This window comes from Haliotis rufescens, unplaced genomic scaffold (assembly GCF_023055435.1).
Source record: "Haliotis rufescens isolate VD_foot unplaced genomic scaffold, xgHalRufe1.0.p SCAF_3, whole genome shotgun sequence".
Lineage (NCBI taxonomy): Eukaryota > Metazoa > Mollusca > Gastropoda > Lepetellida > Haliotidae > Haliotis > Haliotis rufescens.
In genome coordinates, this window is record NW_025964001.1 from 63,139,290 (window position 1) to 63,156,476 (window position 17,187).

The following is a 17,187-nucleotide window of genomic DNA, read 5'->3' on the forward strand; positions in this document are numbered from 1 at the left end:
GCAACCATTTCTTTAGAAAAGTTCATGTGTAAGTTGGGATGATCATGTATATCCCTTCCTTTGACTCCTTATGATTTGTTTGTTTGTTTGTTTGTTGTTTAATGCCACACTCGGCAATATTCCAGCTTTAAGACGGTGGTCAGTAAATAATCAAGTCTGGACCAGACAATCCAATGATTGATGTCTTGCGCATCAATCCAGGCAATTGGGATATGATGACATGCATTAACCAAGTCAGCGACCCTGACCACCCGATCCCGTTAGTCACCTCGTACGACAAGCATAGTGGCTTTTTATGGCACGTTTCAACCAAGTCAGCAAGCCTGACCACCCGATCTTGTTAGTTGCCTCGTACGACAAGCATAGTCGCTTTTTACGGCAAGCATGGGTTGCCGAAGACCTATTCTACCCCGGATGTTCACGGGTCTTAACTCCTTATGAGAGCATGTAGCTAATACATACAGGCAAACTGGTAACATGAAGCCTTATGATGACCTACCCCAGTCTAGATCCGCCACATTGGCAGACACAGTCTTCCATGTGGCACTGGCTGCCATGCCGACTGGGTGGGCGTCTTCCCATCTGTAGCCTGCAACACAGCATCAGTGTACAGTCTGAAGTCTGACTGTCTCACCGGCCTTAGTGAAAAGAGTGGACAAACAAGCTTGAAATACTCATATTTCCCGCAAATATGACGTGTCTGGTGGTGTGCAAGGCATTAATCCTCCAGAAACAAGCTATGCTGCTATTTTCAGTCTAAGTCAAAGTCGCTGCTATGCAAACTCGAAAAATAGATACCGGTATTTAAAAAATACCATAGGGTTCAAAATAAGTCAAAAATGATATTTTCAACATGGCTTCCATTTAGATCAGATGAGCTAACCCTGGAAGATGTTCTTGTGCCTACCCCCAGACATGGTGGATGTTCTTGTACCTACCCTGCAGACATGGAGGATGTTCTTGTACCTACCCTGCAGACATGGAGGATGTTCTTATACCTACCCTGCAGACATGGAGGATGTTCTTGTACCTACCCTGCAGACATGGTGGATGTTCTTGTACCTACCCTGCAGACATGGTGGATGTTCTTGTACCTACCCTGCAGACATGGAGGATGTTCTTGTACCTACCCTGCAGACATGGAGGATGTTCTTGTACCAACCCTGCAGACATGGAGGATGTTCTTGTACCTACCCTGCAGACATGGAGGCTGTTCTTGTACCTACCCTGCAGACATGGAGGATGTTCTTGTACCTACCCTGCAGACATGGAGGCTGTTCTTGTACCTACCCTGCAGACATGGTGGATGTTCTTGTACCTACCCTGCAGACATGGAGGATGTTCTTGTACCTACCCTGGAAGCTGCCCCTGCAGACATGCAGGATGTTCTTGTACCTACCCTGGAAGCTGCCCCTGCAGACATGGAGGATGTTCTTGTACCTACCCTGCAGACATGGAGGATGTTCTTGTACCTACCCTGCAGACATGGAGGATGTTCTTGTACCTACCCTGGAAGCTGCCCCTGCAGACATGCAGGATGTTCTTGTACCTACCCTGGAAGCTGCCCCTGCAGACATGCAGGATGTTCTTGTACCTACCCTGGAAGCTGCCCCTGCAGACATGGAGGATGTTCTTGGACCTACCCTGTAGACATGGAGTATATATGTTCTTGTACCTACCCTGGAAGCTGCCCCTGCAGACATGCAGGATGTTCTTGTACCTACCCTGGAAGCTGCCCCTGCAGACATGGAGGATGTTCTTGTACCTACCCTGCAGACATGGAGGATGTTCTTGTACCTACCCTGCAGACATGGAGGATGTTCTTGTACCTACCCTGGAAGCTGCCCCTGCAGACATGGAGGATGTTCTTGTACCTACCCTGGAAGCTGCCCCTGCAGACATGCAGGATGTTCTTGTACCTACCCTGGAAGCTGCCCCTGCAGACATGCAGGATGTTCTTGTACCTACCCTGCAGACATGGAGGATGTTCTTGTACCTACCCTGCAGACATGGAGGATGTTCTTGTACCTACCCTGCAGACATGGAGGATGTTCTTGTACCAACCCTGCAGACATGGAGGATGTCCTTGTACCTACCCTGCAGACATGGAGGATGTCCTTGTACCTACCCTGCAGACATGGAGGATGTTCTTTTACCTACCCTGGAGACATGGAGGATGTTTTTGTACCTACCCTGCAGACATGGAGTATGTTCTTGTACCTACCCTTCAGACATGGAGGATGTCCTTGTACCTACCCTGCAGACATGGAGGATGTTCTTGTACCTACCCTGCAGACATGGAGGATGTTCTTGTACCTACCCTTCAGACATGGAGGATGTCCTTGTACCTACCCTGCAGACATGGAGTATGTTCTTGTACCAACCCTGCAGACATGGAGGATGTTCTTGTACCTACCCTGCAGACATGGAGGATGTTCTTGTACCTACCCCTGCAGACATGGAGGATGTTCTTGTACCTACCCTGCAGACATGCAGGATGTTCTTGTACCTACCCTGGAAGCTGCCCCTGCAGACATGCAGGATGTTCTTGTACCTACCCTGCAGACATGCAGGATGTTCTTGTACCTACCCTGCAGACATGGAGGATGTTCTTGTACCTACCCTGCAGACATGGAGGATGTCCTTGTACCTACCCTGCAGACATGGAGTATGTTCTTGTACCAACCCTGCAGACATGGAGGATGTTCTTGTACCTACCCTGCAGACATGGAGGATGTTCTTGTACCTACCCCGCAGACATGGAGGATGTTCTTGTACCTACCCTGCAGACATGGAGGATGTTCTTGTACCTACCCTGGAAGCTGCCCCTGCAGACATGCAGGATGTTCTTGTACCTACCCTGCAGACATGGAGGATGTTCTTGTACCTACCCTGGAAGCTGCCCCTGCAGACATGCAGGATGTTCTTGTACCTACCCTGGAAGCTGCCCCTGCAGACATGCAGGATGTTCTTGTACTCGAGGCAGACCCACACCCCCTGGGGTCCGGCGGTAATGAGCCCCCCTCGACTGGTGCTGAGCAGGAAGGACAACTTCTGGGGGTCGAACTTGCTGGCAAGAGATTTCAGGGCATCCAGTGCTGAGGCATCTTGGACAAAATACTCGCTCATTGGCACCTGGGAGTAAAAACACATCAATTCTTATGGTCCTCAATCATAGTATTTGTCGTTCAGCGGTCGTATTTGTTGTTTAGTGGTTGTATTTGTTGTTCTGTTTTATTTGTTGTTCCCTTGGTGTATTTGTTGTTGATAGTTGATAGTTTAATGGTTGTATCCGTTGTTCAAGGAGGTTGTATTGGTTGTTCAGTGGTTGTATTGGTTGTTCAGTGGTTGTATTGGTTGTTCAGTGGTTGTATTGGTTGATCATAATTACATTGTACCTCCTAAACAATTTCATTGAAGATGCAGCCCTTCAAGAGCTTAAACTAACCTGCCACCAGTGTCCATCTCCACAAGGTGTTGCCATGGTAATATTACAACAGAACCAGATACGACCGACAACATCCACGCCCCATCCAGTTCCTTCATCTCCAAGGGTGACGTGCGAAAACAGGATGTCGTCTGCCGCACTGGAAAATGATTGACATTATAAACTTCATCTGTTGGTTGGTTGTTTAACGCCGTACTAAGCAATATTCCAGCTATATGACGGCGGTCTGTAAATAATCGAGTCTGGACCAGAAAATCCAGTGATTGATATCATGAGCATCGATCCACACAATTGGGATCGATGACCAGATCCCATTAGTCGTCTCTTATGACAAGTCATCTTTTACGGCAAGCATGGGTTGCTGAAGACCTATTCTACCCCAGATCTTCACGGGTCAAACTTCATCTGAAGGTACTGATTTGATTACTGGAGCAGGACCATATTATGACAGTAAGGATTTATCAAAGAATTGATGAATATAGTACCATGCTAGATACATAAACTGTGTGGCAAAAGAAAGTATACCAAGTTAAATGTTAAATATGATTATGTCTATTTAACCATCACTCATTCCTGCAACAGTTTGTGAAAAGTAATCTGTGGCTGGATAAGTTTGTGAAAAATATATTGGTTCAATGAAGACTCGGAATTTGAGACTACATGACCCCAACAATGTTTGAAATTTTGTAAATTTGTACCAACATCAAGCAAATTTATTGTTTCGCAGACAAGACGTCTAAGATAGCAATCAGCAGTTGTGTATTATGCGAGAAAAAAATATTTAAATCTATTTCAAATTACATTTTATAAAACAAGGCAAAATATGAGCAGGGATCACTAATATCCCTGATTTCAATTCCAACATATTTCTAAGTTCAAAACATGAAAAACACAATATCTTCTCAGAAAATCCACATATCAAAATCAAACTTTGCACTGCTCCTCTCCTAATAGTATAGAAAGCGTTCCTTAAATTTGAAAAGAATCCATGCAGTTCTCAAGTAAAATAAACATTCTAAGTTCAAAACATGTAAAGATTCTTATTTTCTCAGAAAATCCACATGTCATCAACTTTTCAAGGAGTAAGTATATACAGCGAAACGTGTTCCTCATAATAAAGAAGTTGACATCCATAAATTCTTTTCCTTAAAAAAGTCTTTGTTGATGTACAAATGGGTACCCTTGCAAATATGTTGATAACCACATACCAGACAATAATCAGAACTAGTCATTTGACTTGCAAACATTGAATTGTGAAATCTAGCATGAGATCTTTTCTTGAACACGTTATCAATCTTTTACAGTAACCATGGTAACAATGTCTCACCCCCATTTCTTCCATTCTGTTCCCTCCTGACAAGCTTCAGTGACCCCTGACCTGTACACGACCTTGTGGTTGTCAGTAATGCCCCACACCACACCTCCACGACACACGATCAACTTCAGATGTTCATGGCCGTCAACCTTCATGGACTTGAAACATGGCCGCTCCGCAGACAAACCCTTCTGTACCATCACGTCACCATTGGTCTTGAGGTACCTGTAGCAGGAGGAAGGAATTAATGATGAAACGTTTTACTTCACATCACCATTGGTCTTGAGGTACCTGTAGCAGAAGGAAGGAATTAATGATGAAACGTTTTACTTTACGTCACCATTGTCTTGAGATACCTGTAGCAGAAGGAATGAATTAATGATGAAACGTTTTACTTTACGTCACCATTGGCCTCGAGATACCTGAGGCAGAAGGAATGAATTAATGATGAAACGTTTTACTTTACATCACCATTGTCTTGAGATACCTGTAGCAGAAGGAGGGAATTAATGATGAAACGCTTTACTTCACGTCACCACTGGTCTTGAGATATATGTAGCAGAAGGAATGAATTAATGATTAAACATTTTACTTCACGTCACCATTGGTCTTGAGGTACCTGTAGCAGGAGGGAATTAATGATGAAACGTTTTACTTCATGTCACCATTGGTCTTGAGATACCTGTAGCAGAAGGAATGAATTAATGATGAAACGTTTTACTTCACGTCACCATTGGTCTTGAGATACCTGTAGCAGAAGGAATGAATTAATGATGAAACGTTTTACTTCACGTCACCATTGGTCTTGAGATACCTGTAGCAGTAGGAGAGCTCCCTCAGTCTGGCAATTTCAGGAGAGAAGATTATTTAAACAAATATGCCTTTTGAGATATCTAAAACATGGTCAAAACAAGGTAAAAACCTAAAATATTGCAAAAAAACCCAAAACATTTGTCAAGTATCAAAGTTTATTCCAGTACAAAATCACTGAAATGGTCATCAATAGATTGTCAATATGGCTGTGGTGGTGGCCATATTGGAGTCAAACCTTTTGAACAAACTCAGGTGTGATCATTGGCGGGAACAAGCGGGTGTACTTTCAGCTTCATTGGTCCAGAGGTCTCGGAGGATAGGATGTGTATGGTGCAATAAATGTATTTTGAGGGACTTTAGGAGGATGGTCAAAGTTTAATGGTCAATTAAAGGTCAAGCTCATAAATATCATGAAAAATGGAACATATGTGTTGAGCTCCACTACTATCTATAAAATATACCAAATTTTATTAGGTTTTCAACAGAAATGTCCGGGTTATGGCAATAATATGTTAGATGTTTCAGCTTGTAGTATGGTCGAAAAGCAAAGGTCATATCAAGGTCAAAGTATAAAATATTGCAAAAAACAGAACATATTGTTGAGCTATTGTTGACTACTCATGTAGTAAATTTCATTACATGTTTACAAAAAAATGGCGAGTATATCGACATAGAAAATAAGATGAAACCTCAAACAAATTGGGGTGTTGTCATTCACCTTCATTGGTCCAGTTGGTGCTGGGGAGAAGATCTTGATTATGAACGACATTAAATGGATGAAGACAAACATGGCACGTCATGAGCTCACTCAACTTTCAGGGACCAACAGCATGAAAGCAATAATTAGCAATGAAGGCTTATAACATGTATAATAAACACAGGCGGATCCAGAGTCCAAATCCAGGGTGCCCGGACCCCCTTTTGAAACCAAATGTACAACATCGTAGAAAAATCATCCCCCCCCCTCCCCATCTTTTATAAAAATGCTGGATCCGCCCTTGATAAATTAATCTGGATTCCAAAATTAAATTCCTGTATACATCCACGAAGATAGTATGACATAGCTGATAAGACATGATCTGTCTTAAATGACACTCTGTCTCAAGATTAGTCGTTTTTATTACTGACATTGATGTTGTAAAATGTTTAACCCTTGATCACTTAAAGACAAAGTCATCAAATCATAATTTGCTTAAATGTTATTATTCCTGTTCATTACTTCAGCAAAACATCTTTCAAGTGTTTTGAAAAAAAAGTGATCATATACAAGGGAGTTACAGCATTTTTGAAAGGGAGGGTTCCAAAATATCAAAATCCTCTCTCAGATAATTTTACTGCCTACAACATATTTAATTTTTAACTTTCAAAGTTTGGAAGTTGGGAGGGGGATTCCGGACCTGGACCCTCTCTGGATCCGCCTATGAAATATACAGGATCTTACCATGCACACTTGTCGTCCACACTGATGTAGCTGACATCCTTCACAGCCTCCACCCATTTGAGCCCCTCGGGCCTTCGAGCACTCAGCTTGGTACCAGCATACACTGTGTTCTTCTGGAGCCGCCACACGATGGAGCCACTGCTGGACACGGCAATCTGCTTGGCCTGCCCGCTAGCCTTTCGCCACACGACCCCCTTGACCCCACTCAGAGAGCTGTAGTAGATGTTCTCGCTCTTGTCAGTAAACCAGACGTGTGTCTCAGACACACACAAACTGTACACATTGGTCGGCGTGATGATCTCTGACCAACTGTTGGCTAGTTTGAGAAGTGTCCCGGCTGCCACCTTATCATCTGCTGCTGAAGATGTATCTGCAGAGGCAGGAGGTGGAACATCTTCGGGAGAGACTTGATCCGATTCCGGTTCCGGGGAGATCTGTTTGAGACCAGCGGGGCTCGTGATGTTGGAATCGATTGATGATTGAGACATGTATTTCTTGTAGAAGTCTTCAGTTGAAGTGTCAGAGGTCATGTAGATGTCCCTTTTTCTCAGAGGGTCGGAGGAAGGGGACACAGGTGACAGAATACCTGAGGTGTGGGACAGATCTCGTCCACTGACATCTGACACACTTGGAGCAGGATCGGTACCATAGCCCGATGACAACTCGCGAGCCATTTTCCCCAGACAGTGAATCTTGTAGTCGGTGCTGTTGACATCCGGCAGACTTTTCTCATCTACATTGTAAGTATAGGGCACATTAGCAGGGTTGAACTCAGAACCTTCGCTTGATGGAGTCACAGTTTCTGGGGTCTTGTTGAGGGACGGCATCTTCTCCGAGGCCACAGAGGACAGAGAGTCCATTCCGACAGATTCCTGTCGCTCGACTTCGACATCTTCTTCAGTTGACTCTGTCTTCAGCATCTCGGCTGTCCTCTTCAAAATTTCATTTGCTATCTCAAGTGTGTCCACAGGGCTTGGAGTTGTCTCTCCTGCTGCATCAGTTGTGTCTGCAGTTTCATCAACAATGGTTTGGCTCGTGTCAGAGTTCTGGCTAATCTCATCTTCTTCCTTGACCGTTGACTTTTCTGCAGTAAAGATACAAAACACATAGATAGCATTATAATAAAAGATGAACCAAACGAGATCAATTTATCAATTCTGTTACATCACTTCGTTATTGCAAACAGACATGGCTATGTATGTGCCTCTTTTGTCATTACTGAAGTCTTAGTGAGTGAGTGAGTGAGTGAGTGAGTGAGTGAGTGAGTGAGTATGGTTTTACGCCGCTTTTAGCAATATTCCAGCAATATCACGGCGGGGGACACCAGAAATGGGCTTCACACATTGTACCCATGTCGGGAATCGAACCCGGGTCTTCTGCGTGACGTGCGAACGCTTTAACCACTAGGCTACCCGACCGCCCCTGAAGTCTTAGTACGACAGGGGGACACCAGCATAGGCTCCACGTATTGTGCTTGTGTAGGGAATAGAATCCTGGTCCTAAGTGTGACAAGTAAACACTGTTACCACTGGGCCATCCCACCACTCCTTGTGACATAAATCGAAATATACCGTATTCAACGTAATAAGCGCCCCGCTCTAATAAGCGCCCACGGCAATATTTGCTAATATATTGGCTAGTGAACAATCCCAATTAGCACCCCTTCCGAATGATCAATGTACGCAAGACTTATTTATTCGTGTATAATATGCACTCGTGTGCTATATGCACCCATAATTATGGGCAATTAAATTCTGGAAAAATATATGTCGTATATAAACAGTCAGGCCGTCAGCATAAACCACGAAATTTATCTTTCAACTCTGTTTTTCCCACCAAAATTCTATTCTAATAAGACCCCCCTATTTCTAATTTTGAGAGCGCCCTGGGCGCTTATTACGTCGAATACGGTAATCATTTTAAACAATGCGTTGTCAGGTAATGGCTCTTTTTTTTAAACAAAAACTCCTTTTTATCTCTTGCAAAACTGACAAGGGTGATGAAAAAACAACCTACTTGTGACCAGGAATTACAAACTAATACAGTTATTATAACTTAGATTACACACAGTGATCCTCTTGGGCCAACTCGTACTTTAGTCTGTCTGTTTGTATCAGGGCAGTGAATAATCAAATCTGGACAAGACAACCAGTGATTGATATTATGAGCATGAGCCTTGCATGCTATACAATTGACATGCAATTAAGTCACCAACCATGTCCACCGAATCCTCAAAGTTGACTTTATGACGAGCATAGGATGCTGGGGTGTGAGGTGAGGTGAAATGGGGTTTAACGTCGCATCCAAGATTATTGCACTTATATAGCGACGTGCATGTATGTGTGTGTGTGTGTGTGGCTGCTTGTACTTGTCCGGACTGATGCCGATTTATAGTGCTAGCACACTGAGATACCATGCCGCAGTTTAACATGAATACCCCACTCAGACACAGTATACTGACTCCAAGCCGACCAGTCCTTGTTTTAGCCCCTTAATGCCAAGCGCCAGACAGGGTAACAACAAGTACCATCTTTTACGTCTGTTGGTATGATGCGGCCGGGGATCAAACCCTGAACCTTCCGCTATCAAGGCGGACAAGGATGCTGGGGGTTCATTCTAAATCGGATTTCCCAAGCGTTCCCAAGTGTTCAGCTCTTACAAGAAGCATACTAAGATTACAAAGTCTGTTGTGTCTCTTTTCATTTTCGAGATAATGGTATTAATCTCTCTATAACACATATTTTGTATCTATTATGATCTAACAACAATATTAAACTTCAAGTCAGTGGAAAAAATGATTGCGAATTTGTTGTCAATGCCACTTTTCAAAGATATGTTCCAAGAGAGAAAAATTCACAACAATCATAAAAGGTATGTAAATGTCCCAGTGAAAGTGCTGAAATCACACACCTTGTAATCGGCCTTCAAAACAAACATATTTGGGGGCATGGACCAAAGCAGCGATTCAGTGGTGTGTGATAGTTTTTTCAATGGCTGATAGTCGGTGAGTGAGTTATGTTTAACACCGCTTTTAACAGTATTCCAGTCACATCATGGCCTGTCAGCTTAATGTTGGGAGGAAAGCCTCAAGTGATGCAGGTCTCAGACGTTTACCACTTCAGTGAAACCCACAAGCACGGATATGGTGCTGACAAACCTAGAAACATAATCGGGGCGAACTGGGATTCGAACCAACAATCATAGGTTTCTGGAGTGCCCAAGGGATGCAACTCTGCACAGCGAACTGTGGCACCTTAGACGACTGGGCCACCCATGCCCCCTCAGATATTTGAAACGACAATGGGACAAATTGGCTGATATGTAGACTTGGCTGCAGCATCTATACTACCGACAAAAAATGAGGGAACTATTGATTTGAATGTAGCTATCGTTCAGGTGTAAGTGGGTGGACTGGGCACCCAGCCGATTGTTTAAATTGTCAGTTATGTTGGTTGTCAGTTAATGCATCAAACTCATCCATTCGTGACCAACTCATGTTATTCCGGGACAAGCGGAATAGCGACTCGTGCACCTCTCATGGCCATTTTTGCAAACGGGTTCCGTCTAAGTGCAAGCTAAAAGAATTGTCAGCTCATTGTGTAATCATGCACGTATATTTCCCCACATTTTATATATTTCAGATGCAATTTATCACACATCGGGACATGCAGCATTATACAGTATGACTGAACACATTTAACTGTATATTGGGTATATTTTAGATGCAAGACGTGTAAAATCAAAAATTATTCCTGAGGTTTTTTTTGACCGAAAAACTTGATGTCATACGCGCATTTTGATTGCTTTGTCGTATTTTCGCACATAACATTCATCGATAGGGGGACGAGTTTTCTTGCAGGTTATGGAAAGGGGTGAGTGGTGACGAATGCAACAGCAACCAGGAAAAATAGAACTACCTGTTTTGTGCTTCTTCTTTTTATGTTTCTTTGTTTTGGGAGCGAACACAATGTCTCCAACCTCTATCTTCTTGTTAGCGCTAACCAGGATTCTCTCCGAGATGAGAGACATGTGATCCTCTCCCTCCCTTGAAGTCTCTGGGCCTTGTCTCTCACCACCAGAGGCGATACTCTGGGGTACAGGATCATTGGAAATTACCTCCCCTGATTGCGCCTCAAATGTAGTAATCTGACAAAGGTCATGACCTGCTTCAGGAGACATGGGCGACCCGGTAACTCCCGCATACACCTGCAATGCCGTTAATTCAGGGGAGTTAATTTTCACAACAGGCGGGAGATCAGGGGACGTAATTATTGCTTCTCTGCCACTACAGTTGTGTCCATCTTTGCACGAATCATAATCATCATCGATCATCTGTTTCACGGACACTTCTTGCTGAAGGCCAGATTCCTTTGATGGACGATTGTCTGATTTTAAATCCAGGAACTTAAATTTTCCCAAAATGTTTTTTTTGATAAAACTTCCAGGAGAGACATGTTTGCTTTCTTTTTCTGCTTTTCCACTGGAAGTGTTGGCAGAGGTCACATGACTGTCACGTGACACAGCAGAAGCAGACGCAGAAGGGGAATGAGCAGACGTGTGAGCTGGAACGGATGACAGTACTGCAAAGATAATTAACAATCTGTCAGAATTCTGGAAGAAGGGAAACCTGAATAAATGAATACGTACAGATAAAAAAACATGAGTTAGTCATTACCCACAGAGATCAAATTATCTGTGCAATTTGAGTGCATGAGTGTGTTTTTTGGAACACTCTTCTAGAATAAAATGGGGTTGGAACGATATATTTGTGCACCAGTGCATCACAAGTTTTCATGCAATGATGCAATACACGATACGCTTTTTGCTGTATTGATACAAGACAACACACTTATGTAAACATATAATTACAACTTACTTAAATACAAAAACTTACAACCCAGCAATTTTTGCAATTTTTTTTTGTAATTATCAACTGCTAAAAATAGCTGATACGAACATGTATCTACAGTTAGCTTTTCAATATGAACTTGCTCTGAAATATTTATAGTCAAGAAGTGATTTGATGTAAATATGTGTATCGTGATACATATTGTATCGTGGCCTTTGTATCATGACCTTGCTGTATCGTTTCACCCCTAATATTTAACATTTAACATAAAATAATTGGATGTTTCTACATAGCATCACTATTGTAGCTGTTTTGACCTACAAATTCAAGAAATATTGCAACTAACATCAGTTCCAGACAAGTCATCTGTGTTAAATATTTTAAAGTATGAAATAATTAAAGAAGGACTCTCCCTACATGTTACCAGAAACACAAATCTGTTCTTGTTTGGTCAAAATAACATTTTATACCTGAGTACCAGGTAGGAGATTGACAAAACATGTATCCTCAAGTCCTTCAACATCAAAAGAAATTCATTCAGCACTTACCATTTTTAACCAATGGAACCTCAGCTTTCTCTGCAATCCTGATGAGACTGCATTCAACGTTCCGCCTGAGCACAAAAATCTCATCCTCACACACAGACACGTCAGCGATGTAGCCGAGACGATCGGTCCCAGCAATGATCACATTTGCTTCAGGGTCAAGGATAAACATACCCAAGGGAGTCCAAGTCATGAGCTGAGTGGATCGATAGATATACAGTTTACCGAACTGGGGCTCCTGAGAGCCCATAGACTTCTCCATTTTAAAGAGAGGAATGTCAGGATTAGAACTGCCAATAAGGTCCTTGAACAAGAATGTGTTTTTGACAGAGCCATTTATGTCTGCTTTCCACAACCGACATCCCGGCCTGGATGCGTACATCTGAGCATCACTGATTTTACACAGCCCAGGAATGAAACAAGCGCCGAATCCTCCCAGACTGCAAAACAATAAGAGAGTTGTTTTAGTTCAGCAGCAGTCATCATAGAATAACACATTGACATAAATATCCCTGGTGATGATAGCCTTACATAAACGAGTCTGGCCCAGTTAAACCTGATATGTATCACAACCTCACTTTCAAGATATGTACTGTATCACAACCTCACTATCAAGATATGTACTGTATCACAACCTCGCTATCAAGATATGTACTGTATCACAACCTCACTATCAAGATATGTACTGTATCACCTCACTATCAAGATATGTACTGTATCACAACCTCACTATCAAGATATGTACTGTATCACAACCTCACTATCAAGATATGTACTGTATCACAACCTCACTATCAAGATATGTACTGTATCACCTCACTATCAAGATATGTACTGTATCACAACCTCACTATCAAGATATGTACTGTATCACAACCTCACTATCAAGATATGTACTGTATCACCTCACTATCAAGATGTGTACTGTATCACCTCACTATCAAGATATGTACTGTATCACAACCTCACTATCAAGATATGTACTGTATCACAACCTCACTATCAAGATATGTACTGTATCACCTCACTATCAAGATATGTACTGTATCACAACCTCACTATCAAGATATGTACTGTATCACAACCTCACTATCAAGATATGTACTGTATCACCTCACTATCAAGATATGTACTGTATCACAACCTCACTATCAAGATATGTACTGTATCACAACCTCACTATCAAGATGTGTACTGTATCACCTCACTATCAAGATATGTATTGTATCACAACCTCACTATCAAGATATGTACTGTATCACCTCACTATCAAGATATGTACTGTATCACAACCTCACTATCAAGATATGTACTGTATCACAACCTCACTATCAAGATGTGTACTGTATCACCTCACTATCAAGATATGTACTGTATCACAACCTCACTATCAAGATATGTACTGTATCACCTCACTATCAAGATATGTACTGTATCACAACCTCACTATCAAGATATGTACTGTATCACAACCTCACTATCAAGATGTGTACTGTATCACCTCACTATCAAGATATGTATTGTATCACAACCTCATAATCAAGATATGTACTGTATCACAACCTCAGTATCAAGATATGTACTGTATCACAACCTCACTATCAAGATATGTACTGTATCACAACCTCAGTATCAAGATATGTACTGTATCACCTCACTATCAAGATATGTACTGTATCACCTCTCTCTCTAGATATGCATTGCTTCACCTCGCTATCGAGATATATCACCTCGATATCAAGATATGCTTTATACCACCTTAATATCAAGACAGGTATTGTATCAGATTCACAATCAAGATATGTATTGTACCACCTCAATATCAAGATATATTGCCTCGATATCAAGATATGCTTTATACCACCTTAATATCAAGACAGGTATTGTATCAGATTCACTATCAAGATATGTATTGTACCACCTCAATATCAAGATATATTGCCTAGATATCAAGATATGCTTTATACCACCTTAATATCAAGACAGGTATTGTATCAGATTCACAATCAAGATATGTATTGTACCACCTCAATATCAAGATATATTGCCTAGATATCAAGATATGCTTTATACCACCTTAATATCAAGACAGGTATTGTATCAGATTCACTATCAAGATATGTATTGTACCACCTCAATATCAAGATATATTGCCTAGATATCTAGATGTATATTGTACTACCTCACTATCAAGACATACCACAATGTTTTTTGTTTGTTTGTTGTTTAACGCCACACTCATACATATTCCAGCTATATGACGGTGGTCTGTAAATAATCAAGCCTGGACCAGACAATCCAGTGATTGATATCATGAGCATCGATCCACGCAATTGGGATCGATGACATGCATCAACCAAGTCAGCGAGCCTGACCACCAAATCCCGTCAGTCCCCCCTTACGACAGCTGAAGACCTTTTCTAACCCTGATCTTCATGTTCATGGGTTATACCACCTCAGTATCAAGAAGAGTACATCCCTATACTTACAGCTTTCTGTCCTGTTGTCCGACTTGAGTGAGGCGATCCCGGTCGTCAAGGCGACAGATAAGTGACCGTTGTTTGGTGGACACGAGAAGGACCTTGTGGTCGTAGTGGAGCTGGATGATTTCAGCATGTGTCTCGATCAGGAGGATCGTCGACTTACACTGACCCTGGGGAAGTATCATAAGATTTGTTTACCACACATACTCAGACTTGAGAACATTTGTAATTATTGAATTCCAACAGCTTACATATTATGTCAAAGAAATAAAATTATGATGAATAAAGAAATCCCCATCTTGAAAATGAAAGAAATGTTGCATGATAATAATTAAAGAGAAACATATGTTGCAGAAGACACCTTATAAAGCCTAGAATTACAATCACACATAGCCTTGTTTATCTCAGGATAGAAGTCTACCTTCCAGACACACCTGATAGAAGTCTACCTCCCAGACCCACCTGATAGAAGTCCACCTCCCAGACCACCTGATAGAAGTCCACTTCCAATACAACCTGATAGAAGTCCACTTCCCAGACACAACTGATAGAAGTCCACCTCCCAAACACACCTGATAGAAGTCTACCTCCCAGACCACCTGATAGAAGTCCACCTCCCAGACACACCTGATAGAAGTCCACCTCCCAGACCACCTGATAGAAGTCCACCTCCCAAACACACCTGATAGAAGTCTACCTCCCAGAGCCACCTGATAGAAGTCCACCTCCCAGACCCACCTGATAGAAGTCTACCTCTCAGACCACCTGATAGAAGTCCACCTCCCAGACACACCTGATAGAAGTCCACCTCCCAGACCACCTGATAGAAGTCCACCTCCCAGACCACCTGATAGAAGTCCACCTCCCAGACCACCTGATAGAAGTCCACCTCCCAGAGCCACCTGATAGAAGTCCACCTCCTGTACCTAGCTGATAGAAGTCCACCTCCCAGACACACCTGATAGAAGTCCACCTCCCAGACACACCTGATAGAAGTCCACCTCCCAGACACAACTGATAGAAATCTACCTCCCAGACACACCTGATAGAAGTCCACCTCCCAGACACACCTGATAGAAGTCCACCTCCCAGAGCCACCTGATAGAAGTCCACCTCCCAGAGCCACCTGATAGAAGTCCACCTCCCAGACCACCTGAAAGAAGTCTACCTCCTGTACCCAGCTGATAAAAGGCCACCTCCCAGACCACCTGATAGAAGTCCACTTCCCAGACACACCTGATAGAAGTCCACCTCCTGTACCCAGCTGATAGAAATCTACCTCCCAGACACACCTGATAGAAGTCCACCTCCCAGACACACCTGATAGAAGTCCACCTCCCAGACCCACCTGATAGAAGTCCACCTCCCAGACCCACCTGATAGAAGTCCACCTCCCAGACCACCTGATAGAAGTCCACCTCCCAGACCACCTGATAGAAGTCCACCTCCTGTACCCAGCTGATAGAAGTCCACCTCCCAGACCACCTGATAGAAGTCCACTTCCCAGACACACCTGATAGAAGTCCACCTCCTGTACCCAGCTGATAGAAGTCCACCTCCCAGACACAACTGATAGAAATCTACCTCCTGTACCCAGCTGATAGAAGTCCACCTCCCAGACCACCTGATAGAAGTCCACTTCCAATGCAACCTGATAGAAGTCCACCTCCCAGACACACCTGATAGAAGTCCACCTCCCAGACATACCTGATAGAAGTCCACCTCCCAGACACAACTGATAGAAATCTACCTCCCAGACACACCTGATAGAAGTCCACCTCCCAGACACACCTGATAGAAGTCCACCTCCCAGAGCCACCTGATAGAAGTCCACCTCCCAGAGCCACCTGATAGAAGTCCACCTCCCAGACCACCTGATAGAAGTCTACCTCCTGTACCCAGCTGATAAAAGGCCACCTCCCAGACCACCTGATAGAAGTCCACTTCCAATACAACCTGATAGAAGTCCACCTCCCAGACCACCTGATAGAAGTCTACCTCCTGTACCCAGCTGATAGAATTCCACCTCCCAGACCACCTGATAGAAGTCCACTTCCAATACAACCTGATAGAAGTCCACCTCCCAGACCTACCTGATAGAAGTCCACCTCCGTGGTGACGACAGTGCCGCTCTTGTCCCCGGAGAACAGCCTCATGCCGTTAGTGCTCCACTCCACACACGTCAGATAGGACCGGTGCATGTCCTTCACATGGAACTTCTGAAGCTGCAAGGCAACACCAGGCTGTAAAATCATTTATCATCCAAAACTGGCTCCCACAGGAGATATCGCTT

General features: G+C 43.1%; 1 protein-coding gene across 3 annotated transcripts in view; it reads right to left on the minus strand.

Moving 5' to 3' along the window:
* LOC124132436 (tectonin beta-propeller repeat-containing protein 2-like) overlaps positions 1–17,187 on the minus strand; it is a 35,534-nt gene that overhangs the window by 12,122 nt on the left and 6,225 nt on the right. The window contains exons 4-13 of one of the 3 annotated variants that reach the window (XM_048403261.1): positions 16,988–17,119; positions 14,901–15,064; positions 12,415–12,851; positions 10,935–11,597; positions 7,018–8,101; positions 4,776–4,988; positions 3,449–3,587; positions 2,978–3,135; positions 2,888–2,932; positions 2,457–2,855 (exon numbers count right to left, since the gene is read on the minus strand). In XM_048403261.1, the coding sequence (XP_048259218.1) occupies positions 2,747–2,855; positions 2,888–2,932; positions 2,978–3,135; positions 3,449–3,587; positions 4,776–4,988; positions 7,018–8,101; positions 10,935–11,597; positions 12,415–12,851; positions 14,901–15,064; positions 16,988–17,119 (3,144 nt within the window). In that variant the 3' untranslated portion in view covers positions 2,457–2,746. Of the gene's footprint in view, positions 1–499; positions 590–2,456; positions 2,856–2,887; positions 3,136–3,448; positions 3,588–4,775; positions 4,989–7,017; positions 8,102–10,934; positions 11,598–12,414; positions 12,852–14,900; positions 15,065–16,987; positions 17,120–17,187 lie in introns of those variants that run through there. The other 2 variants (XM_048403258.1, XM_048403260.1) reach the window with 2 other exon arrangements.